This window comes from Arachis hypogaea, chromosome 20, assembly GCF_003086295.3.
Source record: "Arachis hypogaea cultivar Tifrunner chromosome 20, arahy.Tifrunner.gnm2.J5K5, whole genome shotgun sequence".
Lineage (NCBI taxonomy): Eukaryota > Viridiplantae > Streptophyta > Magnoliopsida > Fabales > Fabaceae > Arachis > Arachis hypogaea.
In genome coordinates this window covers 5,767,386-5,784,193 of record NC_092055.1, presented here as the reverse complement: position 1 = coordinate 5,784,193, position 16,808 = coordinate 5,767,386, and the positions used below count along the sequence as shown (strand labels likewise).

Genomic DNA, 16,808 nt, shown 5'->3' with positions numbered 1-16,808 from the left:
GCATGATTCTCATTTAATTTTGCATCTAATGCACAATAATCACACTAGGAAAGTGTCGGTTGAAAATTGAAATGATCTTACATTGCAAGTTGCTACTCAATTGCATGATTTAATGCTCATTAGAGAGTACAATTATAAATGTCATTATTGTTTCATTGGTCATTATCCATCATTTCATTTCAAACAGAAGTCTTGGCCTTACTATGGTTGTATAGTCACAATCTCTCTAATAAATAAATGGTTATACAATTTCATTTTATTTCATAATTATATCAGAAATTCTGATTATATTATCCTAGATGTGCATGGATGCTTTTTAAATAAACAGGCATGAATAATTTGAATTGTGATGTATAAATGTTGGGTTTTATTTTTGAAGATGAAAATAGGACCCACAATAGGACAAAGATCTGTCACATAGCAATGAGTGTAGTGCATACTTTATAGCAAACCATGTTTCATAGAAACCACATAACTGCAGAGTCCAAACGATGAAAGACAGAATCAGTTCAAACAACACACTTAACTCCAAACTCTCGAAAACTACATGAAATTTCTATGACATAACCCCTTTGTTCTTTTTCTTTACATGATCCAAAAAGCTAGAAGATTTCGGCACCTTCCCTAGGTACTTTGCGCCTTGTAATTTTATTGCTCTTATAATGATGAGACTCAACACTGAACTCACAAGGCATGGAACCATTACCATTACCATTACCAAACAATGTACAATAAAGGTTTAATCACTCCTTTCCAAACCAAAACTATGTCAATCCTACAAAAGTGAAAAATACTATAAATAGACAAAGACATAAACACAGTATTTGTTAATGATAATAAATGAGACTACAACTTAGCACTCTCTATTAAATATTAATGTAAAAATAACAGTGAAAAAGACGGATTAATTTGTCTTTATTATGCGTGGTAAGTGTAAGATATTTTATAATGAATAATAGCTCAAATGGCATAGACTCCTCATACTCAATTAAGAGGTTGCGGATTCGAGTCTCCTATCTTTCAAAATTTAGCCAATGAGTAATAACTCAACTGGTATAGTCTCCTATCTTTGGTAAAAAAAAAAAGTGTAAGATATTTTATATAAGAATTAGTACATGAATCCATTTTTAATTAATTAATATTAATCAATTTTTTATTGTAAAATAATCATCATTTTTTAGAATTTAGAGTTTAAATTCTAAAAATTAATATAAAAATAACTAACAAATAATTAATTCTCTAATTGAATTCTTTTTTATTAAATTGAACTCATTATAGTTGGGTATATAAGAAAAAAAATATTATGTATACATAATAATCAGCTACTAAAATTAGTCATTATATATTTGTATAAAAATATATGTATTATTTAACTTATTTTAATAAATATGTTATACCTAGCACCGTTGACATATATAGGAAATATATCTGCTTTTGTTATCAACAATTGAGAAGGTAATTGCGAACCTATTGAGTGTTTTAATTGTTCTTTGATCCTATTTTCGTGTTGTGATGAATATTGTTAAACAAAATCCAAACACATAGTACATATAAAATGATTCATGGATAGAGAATTAAATGGGAAATTGACAATTGTGAGGGGGAAGGAACCACAAAAAAAGACTTGGCGCTCATGGTATTAATTATATGTGGGTCAACTCTCTGGATTATGTAGCTACATCATGGCATCTTCGTTTTCGTATCTTACGCTGCTTATTTTTGTTTGCTTTTGGCGTCTGGATTTGGTAATTAAGGAACAATAGTCATAGTGTGAGGAAAGTAACATAATACTTAGACTTGTAAGAAGTGCAGTATTAAGATGGAAAAAAATTATTTAGTATATTATAGTTTTTTTCTTAATAATATTTATATGAAATTTTTTATTTATGTGAGAATATTAGTATTAATTTGTATAAAATAAAAATAGATTAATATTTACTTGAGGGAATACGTAATCTGTGTCATGAGTGATGAGTGATGATGAGTGTTTTGTACCATCCCTTGGGCACACTATAGAGCTTCCCAGGCACCTTCCACGAAAGAGTAACACCTTTTTTCATTTTTATTTCTTAAAATGATTAATAAATATGAATAAATTATCATTTGTATTCATGAAAGATACAAACACTTTGACAAATGTACCTATATAAGAATAAAATGACAATTGTAACACAGGAGATTACTTTTAACGGACCAATTAGGTAACCAACGTCTGAGTACTCTTGCCATCTTCCGTGATTACAATGGTCGTTTTATTTTTATATGGGTACATTTGTCAGTGTTTTGCATTTTTTATGGGTACAAATGGTAATTTATTCTAATATATATTTAAAGTTTTGAATGCATAATAAGAAAATATTTGTTGAAGGGAAAAGGTTTTGGTGTCTGAGTGAATGTCGCTTTCAAGAGAAATCCACTCTTATCTGTACTTGAATTGTCAACTTCTCAGTTCTCATCACTTACTCTTCCTTCATAGTTCGTTTATTCTCCGTGTCTAACTATATAAACGCTCTTAATAATCCTTCTACTGCATTGTTCTCACTTCTCATTACTTGATATATATAGTTATTGTGGTGGTCAATGGGATCGAAGAGGAACACGGTGGTTTTCGAGGACTACTTCCCGGCAATGGTGGAGAAACTGGGGACTGAAGGGTTCATGAAGGAGCTGACAAATGGGTTCCAGTTGTTGATGGACAGAGAGAAGAAAGTGATCACATTTGAGAGCCTCAAGAGGAACTCTGCATTGCTTGGGTTGGAAGGGATGAGTGATGATGAGATAATGAGCATGCTGAGAGAAGGTGATCTTGATGGAGATGGTGCTCTTGATGAGATGGAGTTCTGCACGCTCATGTTCAGGTTGAGCCCTGCTTTGATGAATAACTCTAAGCAACTTTTGGAGGAAGCCATTTTTAGTGCCCATTAGAAAAAAACTCTTTTGATTTTGCTCTTTCAGTTTCAGCTCCCTCTGTTGTGTTATAAGCTTCTTATTTCCCTATATTTTTCTGGGGCTGTTTCTGTACTTTGTAATTGCAGAGTTGTAACTGAGTTTCTTCACCAATCAGACTTCAATTTCCTGTGTCTTGCTGACAAAGCAATCAAACAAGGTAGGTAAACACATTATTAACATTTAAGAATTTGAAACATGGAAGCAACAACTTGGTCAATGAGGCTTATGCACGTCTAAATCTTAGATTTTAGAAATTTAAAGTACTGAAATTTCACTTGTTCATACACTTGGAAATCAAAACACATTTACACTAGTTTTCTTGAATGAAGAATCACAAGTATGGACCGAAGCTAGATGATGACTTTCCAAATCAAAGCACATTTACACTGCTATAAGATTTGCTGGCCTTTTCAATTAAGGGAATGTTTGATTGAAAGATACAGATATGATGAACATTTTCATGAGTGAATTTAATTTGTAAAATTATACATGTCACAAAGTTTATCCGCAATAACTTCAGCTCCATTTTTGTCCCCCAAACTAAAATTCTATTCTTTTAGTCTCTTAACCAATATCTTCAAACCACCGCTAACAATATCCGTATGTCTTATTTAATGATTGGAGATTCGCTACATGTTTACTACGGACAAAACTCAATTATACTGAACCTCTAAAGTTTGGTGCTGTGTAAAAAAGTGATTTAAGCCAATATTGTCTAAACAAATTTGCAAGCTCCATGAGAACTTTGTGTTAATCTATTTAAGGACTAGCTCCCTCTTTTAAAAACTACCCTCCTCCTTATCTCTCGTTTGCATGATATGTGATTGATGTATAACATTGATTTTCTGTTAACAACGTTTATATTGTACTGTGAAAATAAGCGAGGCTAACTCAGATCTGGCAATATAGAAAGCCAACACTGTAACATGGCGATAGCTTCTCACGCATGTCTGCAAATCTTACTGTAATACTCGCTTCTCTTGTTGCATGATATTATCAATCAATAAAATTGAATCTTTTGACCAAAACAATAATAAACAGAAAACCATATATATAGTACCTCATGATTATCCATAAACATTGCAGGGTTATTACGAATTAATTACTAGTGAAGCATTACGGTGAAAGATGGGCACACATGCAAAGATTGGAAGCAGCAGCAACGAGATAATACAAGGAAGCTGCAAGGAGCCATGCCAACGTGTAACACGCATCAAAGTGAGTTTTGATTATTAGAGCATTGATGCTAATGTACTTTGTGCTGGTTAATCAGTACTAAACAGATGAAACTTCTAGACAAATTGACCATTCAACATTAACAAAGTTACAAGACTAAGACCGTTCTTAGTAGCATAGCTCAGTGCAGAGCTGTTGCGGCTCCAAAACACCACCAAAAAGTGTAACTGGAGATCTTCCTGAGTAGGCTCTCATTTTGGATAGAGGATATCATAGTGACCAGGGCGATATAGCAACGTGATGAATGGATTATTCTTTCCATCGCTAACACTAGCATTTGGGAGATCACTGGCAGCTGGCATGAAATCGTGATGATTTACGCTGACACCTCCAGTATCGCAAGAACTGCGGTCAAGATACACAACACGGATTGGAACACCCAATGCATCAGAAAGGGCAGTGATCTGCACATGGTCGCTCTCTTCACCCATTGGTTCAACCGATGATTTGCAAAACTAAACCACAAGATATAATGTGAGAGATTGATAATCATATGAATAAAATTGGGGAAAAAAAATCCTAAGAAGGAGACCAAGCAAAATTATTCAACAAAAGAAGTAATTGTACATCATTTTTTAAGATATTAAATTTACAAGCAGCTTTTGGAGGGGTAGAATAATTCTATGTTGAACAAACCTGCTCGACTGTAGTATTAGTCAGACCCATTATGAAAGGTTCAAAAAACACTGAGCGCTTTTGTATCTCAGCAGAGGTAACAAATCTGAAGAACATTACAACTAAACAAACAAATTCGTCAAGAGATAAGACAAATGAGATTAAGGTATTTCGGGGGGGTGTTGCAACTTGCAAGTCACTCACCATAATCAGAAACTGATGGATCTCGGCATCTAGAAACAAGTTCTTCATGACTGTAATCATAAAAGTTTATTCAGACAAAACCCGAAGGAAAAGAGAGAAAAGAAACAGAAAAAGGAAAACCAAATCCAGAAAAATAGCAAAAGAACATAATTAGATATTTTGTGGAACATGTACTTCCAACTTATGATAGTCAATGCTAATTCATGGGGAAGGAAAGAAAAACTTAAACTTAACACCTTATGGAAGTCTCTTTCCCTTGAATAACACCTTCCAGCTGCTCAATGAATAACTGAAAATTTATAACTACTATCAGATAATCAGAAGTAAATTTACATTTAAATAAGGGAAATATTCATGTGTAAAGCTTTCTATAGCCGCTGAAAATTTCTCCACATATTTAGAATTCGAAAATGTTTGGTAACTAAAAAGAATTAGCCAAAAACAGCCAAAACTTACCTTATTTATTTAGCATTCATTAATTGTATGATTTTCATTTCCCCACTTTTTTTTTGAACCACCAAAGTCTTATCATTCAATAAATCCAGCAAAAATATACCAAATGCCATAAACAGCAATGCAAATTTGGGGCAATTTTCAAAGCTTAGTAGATTCATAGCAAACTTGCCTAGTAAATCTTACTGTTGCAGTATACCCCCAAAAAAATAAAGAAGGAAGATGTGATATGAGTTACCGCAAAAAAATCTTCAAATGTCAAGTCTGCATAACCCAAGGACTGTAGTGCCTTCCTACTCTTTTCAATATTAGCTTGTATACGTTCAACCTCTGCTTGATCTTGACTTAGCAAAATATGCTCCTGAAACAAGTTAACAATAAGTTATTCATTGGTAAAAGATATTGGAATATTTGATTGCTGATTCCATACTCCACAGACCATAGTGCAGCCATAAACGCATTAAAACATACAAGGTATGAAAACATAAAGCCGCGAAAGAAGCAGTTGCCATCTCCCCGAGTTCGCCGAATAGCAGCATATTGCTCATCAAGCACCTGTATTAAGGGTGACAAAAGAAATGGGTTCAACAAACAAGGTTACATGCAATCACAATAGATACGAAGAAAGATACAAAGAAAAAAGAAAAGGTTAACCAAACCTTTATTTTCTCCAGCAAGATTGGACTGCCTGATTCATATTCAGCAGCTAAGCTACTTATTGGTTCCTGCCAATTTGTCACATTAATTAAAAGTCAAAAACTTTTTCCCACTCGTGACTATAATCATGTTCCACCCCTTTTATTTAGGACTATAACAGTAATAACAATAATGATAATAATCAGTAATCACAAACGTGTATCACGTATTCAAATCCTTCACAAAGATTCAAGAAATTCGAAAGAGATGAAGGTGTTAGGCTTACCTTATCGCCGAGAAATGGAATTTTCTTGGCTTCCTCAGCATTAATTGCAGATTTCTGCTGCATTATGTCATCATCCACAAAATTGCCCCAATCATGAACCTCAGTCGCATGCGCTGCTTGGCCATCTTCCAGTACTGCTTCTTTGTTCTGCATTTTACCGTCTCGAACCAATTCCCTACTTTCTTGGAAATGAAAGGAAAATATGCGGTGAACTGCGAAGTCTCATCCAATTCACCTTATGAGAGAAAAGGAGAAGAAAGAACGCTAGACGTTAAAGAGCTTTACCTTACACAAGAGACGGGAGCTTTCGATTAGAATATCTTCTTCAAAAACAAGAATGAGTGAGTGAGAGAACAGCAAACACCTCGAATCCCTAAATTCCCAAATTTGCGATCACTTCTGCAACTGAACTGAAGCAAAACGCACCCGTCTTGCCAATTTATACTGCACGGCGTAACGTAAAGTCGTAAACGCTTCATGTGAAAAATAAGAGATATGGATAAATTATTTATGATTTGTTATTTTAAGTAATAAAATTAAGGGTCGCACTAGTGTACAGATATTATTTTGTACAGATATATAGATATACAATGATATTATTTTAGGACTTGACACGTGTTGCTCCCATGTGCAGGATGTAGCTAGCTCCGAGGAAATTGAGGGCGCTGATGGGATGGGCGACTGAGCCGACTTCGTATCAATCCCCATTTTCATTTGTCGTGGCTGGGTTGGAGTGGGGGTACCTTTCTTCTTCATCCTGGAACCCAACTACATGGGTTGATACGTGGAACGATACCATACCATGCATGCTATTGGTAATAAAGGGTAACTTTTCGATGAAATAAGAATTAAAATAATCAAATAAAATATTTTCGGTGTTATTTATGTAAATTATTTAAAAATATTAATTAAAAATAAATAACTAACAAAGATAACTATAAAAAAGTTGAATCGCGCCTGAATAATCCTAAAAACAATTATAACGAATTATTTTTTGGGCATAAACATATTAAGGAATTATTAATTACAAATGTTATTCAAAATATCCGTTGGTATTATTGTTACAATAACTATGACGAATAATTTTGATAAGACTCCTCACTTAAAATGTATAAGAGACAGAAAATTATTTTCGGATCACACTTAATTTTAAATTTATGCCCCAGTATTTTACTTATGGATCAAAGTTATATCGTCTTTACTCACAAAAATTAATACTACCAAAAAACTCTCTTTATATACAAGTATGAATCCAAAAATTTTAAATTGGAGGGGCTAAATTTTAGATTTTTTTTTTCATTCCACCAAACTAATTCATATAACGTTATTAGAGTTAACTTTTCCAAAAATTTATCTATATATATAATTATCAATTTTTTTCCATAATTTTATTATTAATATGATATATAGTTACATAAAAGAACTATAAAAATATCAATAAGACGTTAGAAAAGTATAAAATACCAATAATTTATAGCGTATTTGATTACAAATTATTACACACCTTATTGATTAAATTTAATTCTTTCAAAGCTTTCAACATATTTGAAAACAAATTATAACTTATTAATTATTTGAAAGACATAATACTCTTATTGTAAGACCCATAAATTTTTAAAAGTTATTAATAAATTATTATGATGTATTATATTTATTTAAGACTACATTTTAGATATTTTTATATAAAAGTTGAGTAAACCCTTATTTATTATTTAGAGTTTTTATAACTGAAAAATAATGAATAGTTTGTATGCCTTAATTTTAATATATAGATTTTTAACCTTATTTTATAAATAAAGAAAAATTAATTTACTTATCTCTAATTTTTATTAAACTGGTCTTTGATTGAAAATAATTTATAGATTAGTAATTAAAAGATATTTTTAAAGATAGATACTTTACATTTAATTTGGTTTTAAATTATTATTTTATCTTTTCATTTATTTTATAAAATTATATTATTACCCCTATCTTTATTAAAATTTCATAATCTACCCCAAACCTTAACTAAATAACACCCCATCCCTCACGTGACACTCACCATCCCTCACGTGACACTCATTCTCTCACCGCCCTCACTAACGGTTACCCCACCCACACAATCAGCACACACACACAAATAATACACTCATTCACTAACACACACAGATTCCAGTGAAAGAAAGAAGAAAAGAAAGGAAAGAGAGTGAGGGCTGCGAGAGAAGGGGGAGGATCCGAGAGAAGGAGAGCGCCCGGAAAGGGGGCAGCTGTCCGTGCCGCCAGACCGTGTCCAGCCCGCGTCGCCATTGCGCCATGCCCCGCCGTCAAGCTTGCCTCGTCGTTCGTCCTCGTGTCGCCGTGCTCCTCGTCACCATCGTCGAGGCCACCGTGTGTCGCCGCCATCGCCGTCACGGAGGAAAGAACTCAGAGGAGAGAAAGACCGTGTGACGCTGAGGGAGGAGGACGCGGGCCGGTGCCGCGAGGAGGAGCGACCCGCTGCACGAAACTGCGGCGCCACGTGCTGTTGCCGTCCCCGAGTTCCCATGGTTGCCGCCGGCAAGATTCGAAGAGAGAGTTTGAGGAGAGAGGGATTGACGAAGGGGGTTACTGTTCACGCGGCCGTGCCTCCACTGCCTTTCACCGCCACAGATCCACCATCGTCCGCCGCGCCGCACCACGCCACGTTGTCGCCGGAAACTGTCACTGAGGTCCCTTTTTCCCTTGGGCCGAGTTGTGATTCTCGCATGCTGGGTTTAGTAGTTGTGCATGCGACATCGAGCTGCCGCGTCGCCAACGGAGCCACCGCCGTTCAGTTTTCTCGGCTATTCATAAGTTCGGTTTGAGTTTCGGTCCTTATGTGCCGTGATTAGAGTTGCCGTGATTGCGGCTGCCGCAGATTTCGGGCTGAGAGAAAAGAGTTCAGTTGACGCGTTTGGCTTTCGGATTTTGTGTTTCGACTTTTCGAGGTAGGGATTTTTCTTAAAATCTATTTTACATTACAGAGTTGTGATAAATAGATATTGACGCAAAAAAATATACTTCTGTGATTATAATTGTTTTGTGGATGTGATGGTTTGTTGGATTAGATTATTGGGTGCTTGATTGCGTGAGTGGTGTATCGTTGTTGGTAAAAACCGGTTTGAAATGTTATTTACCTTATTATTATGAAAGATGGATTTTCTTGGTTTTAGAGTTTACTTGGTAATATAAATGAATCGATTTATGGAAATAATTTGAGATATGAAAATGAACTGCTTCTGGGAGCGGTTTGATTTTAAGTTAGTCTGATTTTATAAATGATTTAATATTTGAGTTGATTTGATTTCTCAAAGAGTTTTATTGGTGGAATTTGTTTGATTTGAAAATGAATTGATATTGGAACTGGTTCAACTCTGGAAAATGTTTGAGATTTGGAAATGGTTGAGAAAATGTTTGAGAAATGTTTGGATGGGACCCGAAAATGGTGGCAAAGTCCGAGTTTTAAAGGAGATGCTGGCGAAATTTTATAAAATTGGAAGTTTCGTTTGAAGTAATTATTTAAAAAGATTTGGTTTCAAACGTTATATATTTTAAGATTGATTTATTTAAAAGAAGGAATTATGTCTTGAATTGGAATTGTTAATGAACGGAATAGAAAGAAGGATGATGATGATTTTCTTTGAAACGTGGGTTTTGAATGAAATTGGAAATAAGATTTGAGTTGATGAATGATGATGATGTTGAGAATGTTGAGATATGATCTTTGAATTATTCATATGGCTTATGAATTTGATTTATCTGAGATACGAGGTTCCCTGGATAAAGTACCATGGCTTGCCACCACGTGTACCGGGTTGAAAACTCGATACTCTGTTGACCCTACGACGTAAGTGTGACCGGGCACTATATAAATTCTCGGGAATGTTACCCCCATTGAGCAATATTGATTATTTGAGAAAAAGCTATGCATAGACTCTTGGGGATGCACGTCGGGGGACAGTCTAAGGACAATTCAGACTTGTCGGGCTGGCTGGATAACCGACAGATGAGTCTCATCAGCCATAGGACAGGCATGCATCATATGCATTTGTATGCTTTGCTTGGGTTTGAACTTGTTTTGGTTTGCCTAATTGCTAAACTGTTCTTAACTGCTACTTGAACTATTTGATGTAACTGCTACCTACTTGTGCTTTCCTTGTCTGTCTTGCCTGTGTTTGTCCTGGCGTGCTATGTTTGAGAATGAACTTTGGTGCTGAATTAATGACTGTGTTGTTTGATTGCGTGGTTAGTTTTTGATTGAGATTTTCTTATAAGAAAGGAAAGGTTTCGGATTTCTGAAAGATTAAACATTGTTTCTTTGAAAAGGTTTTGAACGGTTACCTATTGGTTTTTAAAAGATTCATAAAGCAATGATAATCACTAAGTTTGAAAACAATTTTCTTATTAAATATCTTCTTATGACAACTTTGAAACTCCATGGTGAGACCGTGTGGTTAGGTTCTCACCCCCCTACAGCTTTACTTTTTCAGGAACCAGATGAGGAAGCATTATGGAGAGTTATACTGCGTTTGGTTTATATATGTTGTTGTATTAATTAGATTATTTTCTTCCCTCGTTTTTATTATTACAATTTTTTAAGAGGGATAGGAGTTGTATGTTTTATATATATTATAAGATATTATGTAAGAAGTCTTGTATATGAATCTATGCCTGCTTGTTTTTTTTAAGATAAAGTATTCATTTCCGGTTTTCAAAGAAATCAGCGATACAGTGTCGAGTCACAGGCTTCTATTTTAATATTAAGTATATAAAGTAGTCGTAATACTTCTTTCTATCAGAGTGGCGCAGCCGGAAGCGTGACAATCTGGTAGTGAGGGTGTTACACTTATAGAATACAAGATATAAGATATTTTTATAAAATTTTTGCTATTCAGGACATAAATTTAGAAAAAAAAAAAGTATTTTTTATAAGAAAAGAAAATCTAAAGTACATGATGTGATTATTGAAATATAACTATGTAGGTCATTATTAATATAATAATATAAATGTTAAATATATTAATATAAAAAAAACAAAAGACTTTTTTTTAATAAATATAGAGATTATTATATAAAAACTTATTTAAAAGGTACAAAGATTTCCGGATATGATATTAAATTCATTAAGTGAGAAATATTAGTGAGTTAAACAATTAAAACATAATAAATTCATCATATAATAAAATATAATACATATAAAATTACTAAATTACATACTATTTTTTAATTTTTTTAAGCACATATCTCATATATAAACATAATTTCTCTAAATTTTGGGAGGGGGGGACCGAAGCTACTGTTCGCCCCCTCTAAGTCTGTCCCTGATATATATATATATATATATATATATATATTCTTATTTACCTAAATTCCTAGCAAATTTTTTTTCTACCCCCTCTAATAAATAAAAACAAGAGTAACAGTCACTTCAATATGAGTATACAAATACCCTATATTCTGTATGCATATAACTTTAATCACATTTTTTGAAGTTGTCTAGACCTCAACTTAATACAGATATCATGTCACAATGTTTATTTCTGCCAACTGAAATTAAAAAAACAAAAAGCGGCTTGAAATTATATAAACCTGACCGACCACTCTATCTTTGTTATACTAGCACAGAGGTAAAAACTAAATCGGTTTATGAAAGATTTTGGCGCTGATATAGAAGTTCCTGACGTTTACATTTAACCACATAGTTTGTAAATTAATTTTAAAATTTTATAAACGTATCCCTAAGCTCGTTGCACCACAAATCCAACGACGACAGTACTGACATGTCCACCAAAAAGTTCAAGGTGAAATTTTTAATTACTTAATCAACCCGTCCAACCTGGAACCTTAATCCTCTGCATTCCCTCGCTGAACCCTAAACTGCCAACCTATCCAATGCACTCTCTCACTCATGAGTTGCTCTAACCCAGTAAATCCTCCTGAACCCCGATCCGACAAAAGATCCTCCCTTTCCATCACACTCTCGCTTTTTCAACCCTGAATTGTTCCAAATTGTGAGATTACTTTACAATTCAAACGGATTGATAACAACAACGCCCAGAAAATTATAAACAGATTCACATACAATAATCACAATACAATAAATTAAAATAACACACCACCCCACAACAATAAGAGACAGATGAGACACGACACAGCAGAACCAACAAAGAACACTGACAAAGGGTGTAGGGCAGCGACTGGCGACAAGCAGCGAGCAGCTACGAACAACGACTGGTGGTGATGCCGCGATCAGAAGGGACAAAAACGATAAGTGAGCTGCTGCTGTTATGTGTGCCTGTCCCTATGCTTGACCACTCGGGGGGAAGGGAGCAGCCGCGCTTCACGTTCCTACAGTGTGACATTCCAAAGACGACAGTGAAGGTGCAGGGAAGACAGAAAGTGGCGGTTTAGGGAAGGCGAAATTGTTTAGGGCGCACGCACGATGCGGACCCACCGGAAAAGATAGACGATAGAGTATTTCGTAGACGCAACAGAACTTAATACGAGATGGCGACCATGCGGTATCGGTGGCATCGGCGCCGTGTCAGACTGAGAAGCTTTAGCTCTATTGTTTTGGGGAGAGTGCGTTCAGATGGTGACAGATTGCATTGGGGAAGGGGGATTAGCGGTCAAATGGGAAACGGAGTGGGATTCGCGAGATTTGAGGCTTACATTCTGGATAATGATTAATTACAAATTCTATCTAACATTTTTGGGTGGGCACCTCAGCATCCTTCTCATAAAAAACGTGCTCGGGCAAGTCTAGGCATATGCTTTTCAAGTTTTAAAGTCATGTAAGGACTACTTTGTCAATTAAAATAGCCTGGTGTTATTTTATCAGTTGCAAAATATTTCCGATACCGATTCGTTATTTACCTAAACATAGTTTATATATACTTAAAAAGATGTTTAATTACTCTGTTGGTTCCTATCGTTTCGCAAAATTCTGAATTAGGTCCCTATGCTTTTTTTCCTTTTAATTGAGTCTTTACACCAATTTATTTTTTAATTTGGGTCCCTATACTTTATTTTCCTTCTCATTGGGTCCCTGTACCTATTTCTTTTGTTTTAATTAAATGCCTATACAATTAAGCCAACTACTGTTAAGAAAGACCTGAATGAAAAAAAAATGGATGTAGAGAGCCAAGGACCCAATTAAAAGAAAAAGAAAATATAGGGTCATAATTGAAAATTTTCCCAAACTACATGCCTCAACAGAATAATTAAACCCTAAAAATATTCAGAACGTATAATGCTATGTCTTATTCTCTATTTCCATATTTTCATTGCATTCTTTAAAAGAAGATTTAATTTCTCTGATGGTCCTTATAGTTTTGCAAAATTTATAATTAAGTCCTTGTATTTTTTTTAATTGAGTCCTTGCATTGAATTTTTTTTAATTGGATCCCTATATTTTTTTTATTTGGGTCCTTACACTAATTCTTTTTTAAGTTTGGTACCTAAAAAATTAACACAATTACTGCTAAGAAGGACCTACTTAAAAAAAAATATTTAGTGCAGGTCTCCAATTAAAAAAAAAAAAAAATATACACACCTAATTAAAAATTTTGCAACACCATAGAAATTTACAAAATAATTAAACCTTAATAGAATACTTACAAATTATTAACATTTTCACCACCATAAAAAAGGGTCACGTTGACATAGAAGTGTTGAATTTATCATCCCATTTCCTTTATTTTTTTTGGGTAACAGTCCCCTAGCACCAAAATCTCCTAGAGAGTCAATCTAACCCACGGCCCACTCACAATATTTTAAGATACGGGGCCCAAGAAAGACAAGTCCATTCATCAGCTTAGCTACAATCTGAACCAATTTAAACCAGCCATGCAGCCTCTGCAAGCCGTTCAGTAACGTTAGCGAGCTGCTCCCCCAACTACGGACAGAGATTCACGCGTCAACTATGCAACGAACCAAAGAGCATATCTGTATCTTCACATCTGTACGCTATAATTACCCTAAAATTAAATAAATGACAGTTTAATTCCATTTAACATAATTGTTTGTTTACAGAATTTGGTAAATTAGAAATTAGAAGTGTTCGGACAAGGATACTCTTTCCGTGTTATATATTGGTTTTACACTGCTATGAAGTGCTCGACAATTTTTAGACTAGAATTAGAGTATTCTTGTGAATTCAGATTCGAACGTAGTACTTGCAAAAAGAATTTCGACGCTCAAGTCAGTAAAAAAAATCTCTAAATAAAGTATGTATAATATCGGAATGGTATTGTATTGTGTTTGTTCTACTTCTTATCGTCAGTGTGAGCCAAAATCTTCGCGGCCGACTTTAGGGCGAGATTTTGGGGGAGAAGTTTGTTACGATAGGGAGTTATTGATTTTCGAATTTGGATGACCATGCCGAGGTATAACCCGTTTCTTCCAATGTATTAGGGATATGGTACATAACCCCCAAGATTGACTTGCCAAACTTATGTTTAGCAAGTTGAGCTTTTGTCATGTAGTTATACCTCGATCAGTGAATGAATGTGTTAGCCCCGAATCTCAACACACGTTGCTGTTTTTTTCAAGTTTGGGTCTTTAATGAAATAACGATAATTAAAATATAAGAAATATTTTTACCTTGTTAACTGGGTTGCAATTAATTTTGTTTGTCAAAAAAGATCTGGACCGTTCTTTTGCACTTAGGCATGTGAACAGTTACACTTTAAATTACCCACTAAGTTAGTGGATTGTAATAATGCTTTATTGCCATTTCCACCTTGGGAGGAGTCACAAACGTATAACCCAAGTTAGTTTTGCTTAAGTGGTGAAAATGACATGTTTTTCAGAGGTTAGTATTCTCCTTTTCTTGTCTTTCTCTGTGTCTTGTTTTTCTTCGATAATGGTTAGAGAAAAAGAAAAAGTGATCGAAGTGAAAAGTGATAACCCGTATCATTGGGTGCATGTTGATGTTAAGACTCGTGCTTCGTCCTATTGCGATGCTGAGTCGCTTCGTGAGCTTCATATTCTGAAGTTTGTGAGAGATGGGTCGGGTATTGGTATCGAACTTATCCCTTGCACCAGCGAGGAGAGAGTTTGTGAAAAGAGAGGGGACTGAGAATATTGTTATATGTATACTCCTTGCTTTACTGAACTAAATGTAAAATTTCCTTTTTCAGATTTCGAGTGCAAGATTCTTACCCAGTTTAACTGTGCTCCTTCACAGGTACATCCAAATTCTTGGGCATTTTTGCGAGCATTTGAGTGTTTAAGGGATTTTCTGGATTTTTCTGTATCTCTGAATGTTTTCTTTTCTCTGTTTCAATCAAAAGGGGTGTGGAAGGGTTTGTGGGTTTACCTTAGCAGCTTCCCTGGACTTTCCATTTCTCTACTTTATAAATCTTTCTTTAAAAATTTCAAATCTATGTTTGTGAAAATTCGTTCTTTAGAGACCGAATATCCCTTCTATTTGGATAATGAATTGATAGAAAAGTTTCCGCTGTATTGGTTTCCGAAATCAATGCAAATCCTTGAGGCTGTAGAGAGAACTGAAGAGGAGAGCTTGTTTTTGGATTTCTTGATAGAGAATTTTGCTGCTGGCGAGTGTTTGTCCATTCCAAGATTATTATGTTTTAAGAGGGAAAAAGATAAAGAGAGGTTAAAGGCTTATATAGGTAATGTTACTTTGTATTTTTGTTTATTGATTTATGACTGCTGACATGGTGTTGCTTTTGACTGTAGGTAGACGAGTACCTAATCTGAGCACGTCCCGATTGCAGTCTTTTTTTAAAAAGAAAAATGAAAAAGGTGGTAGTGGCCTGGGGGTGGTAAAGGAGGTGGGTGGGGATGCTGCTCATTCCATTGCCCGACCTATTGCTTCCCCAAAAAGGAAAAAGGATGAATCAGAGAAATCTCTGGAGGTCTTGTCCGAAGAAGGCAAGGAAGGTGATAGGTCTGTTTTTGAGAAACAGAGGATTTTATAGTTGGGGTGAATCCTCAGTCTTTCTGGAGTGATCAGTATCCTATTTTGGAACTTGCTGACAGGGTTTCCCATTATCTTGGGGACATGCAATTGACTCGTCGGACTGGTATGGAAGGGATAGGGAAGTTCATTCAGGTTGGTATCCCTTTTTTCATTTATCCGCATTCTATATATGTGTTCTTCACTGTTTATGTATGTATTCTGTAGATTGTGGCATCTCGTTTACTATGTGTTGGTCGCGCCACCGAGTTGTTGGGAGCGAAGCAGCATGCTGTTGCTGAGAAAATTGTTGGCTTAGAGCGATCTATTAAGGAGAGGGAAGATGTAGTCATTGATGTGACTGCTAAGATGAAAAGCAAAGAGGACGAGATTACAAAGCTTCAGGATCAAATTCACCTTCTGCAAAGTGAAATTAAAGACAATGATAAGACGAAGGGTGAACTGACTTCTTGTATTCATGAACTGGAAAATGATGTTTTGGAGATG

The 16,808-nt window shown here is 35.0% G+C and overlaps 2 protein-coding genes and 1 long non-coding RNA gene across 5 annotated transcripts; 2 read left to right on the top strand and 1 right to left on the bottom strand.

The window, feature by feature from the left end:
• The first annotated feature begins 2,468 nt into the window (after nt 1–2,468).
• Nucleotides 2,469–3,071, top strand: LOC112783235 (calcium-binding protein PBP1). The gene has a single exon (XM_072229128.1). It carries the CDS (start codon nt 2,581–2,583, stop codon nt 2,923–2,925), a length of 345 nt encoding a protein of 114 aa, XP_072085229.1. The 5' UTR covers nt 2,469–2,580; the 3' UTR covers nt 2,926–3,071.
• Nucleotides 3,072–4,153: 1,082 nt separating this feature from the next.
• Nucleotides 4,154–7,094, bottom strand: LOC112783234 (OVARIAN TUMOR DOMAIN-containing deubiquitinating enzyme 1). Of its 3 annotated transcripts, none has more exons than XM_025826078.3 (9): nt 6,665–7,094; nt 6,380–6,557; nt 6,117–6,182; nt 5,929–6,012; nt 5,696–5,818; nt 5,241–5,293; nt 5,005–5,054; nt 4,822–4,922; nt 4,154–4,640 (listed from the first exon to the last, which is right to left on the bottom strand). In XM_025826078.3, exons 2-9 carry the CDS (start codon nt 6,530–6,532, stop codon nt 4,377–4,379), a joined length of 894 nt encoding a protein of 297 aa, XP_025681863.1. In that variant the 5' UTR covers nt 6,533–6,557; nt 6,665–7,094; the 3' UTR covers nt 4,154–4,376. The 3 variants fall into 3 exon arrangements, with proteins under 3 accessions (XP_025681863.1, XP_025681862.1, XP_025681864.1); XM_025826077.3 differs by having other exon boundaries at nt 6,380–6,561; nt 6,665–7,086; XM_025826079.3 differs by having other exon boundaries at nt 6,380–6,554; nt 6,665–6,930.
• Nucleotides 7,095–8,411: 1,317 nt separating this feature from the next.
• On the top strand, nt 8,412–11,096 carry LOC140182506 (uncharacterized). Its single transcript, XR_011878228.1, has 2 exons — nt 8,412–9,324; nt 10,853–11,096. It is a non-coding gene; the product is annotated as an uncharacterized lncRNA (long non-coding RNA).
• The last annotated feature ends 5,712 nt before the right edge of the window (nt 11,097–16,808 follow it).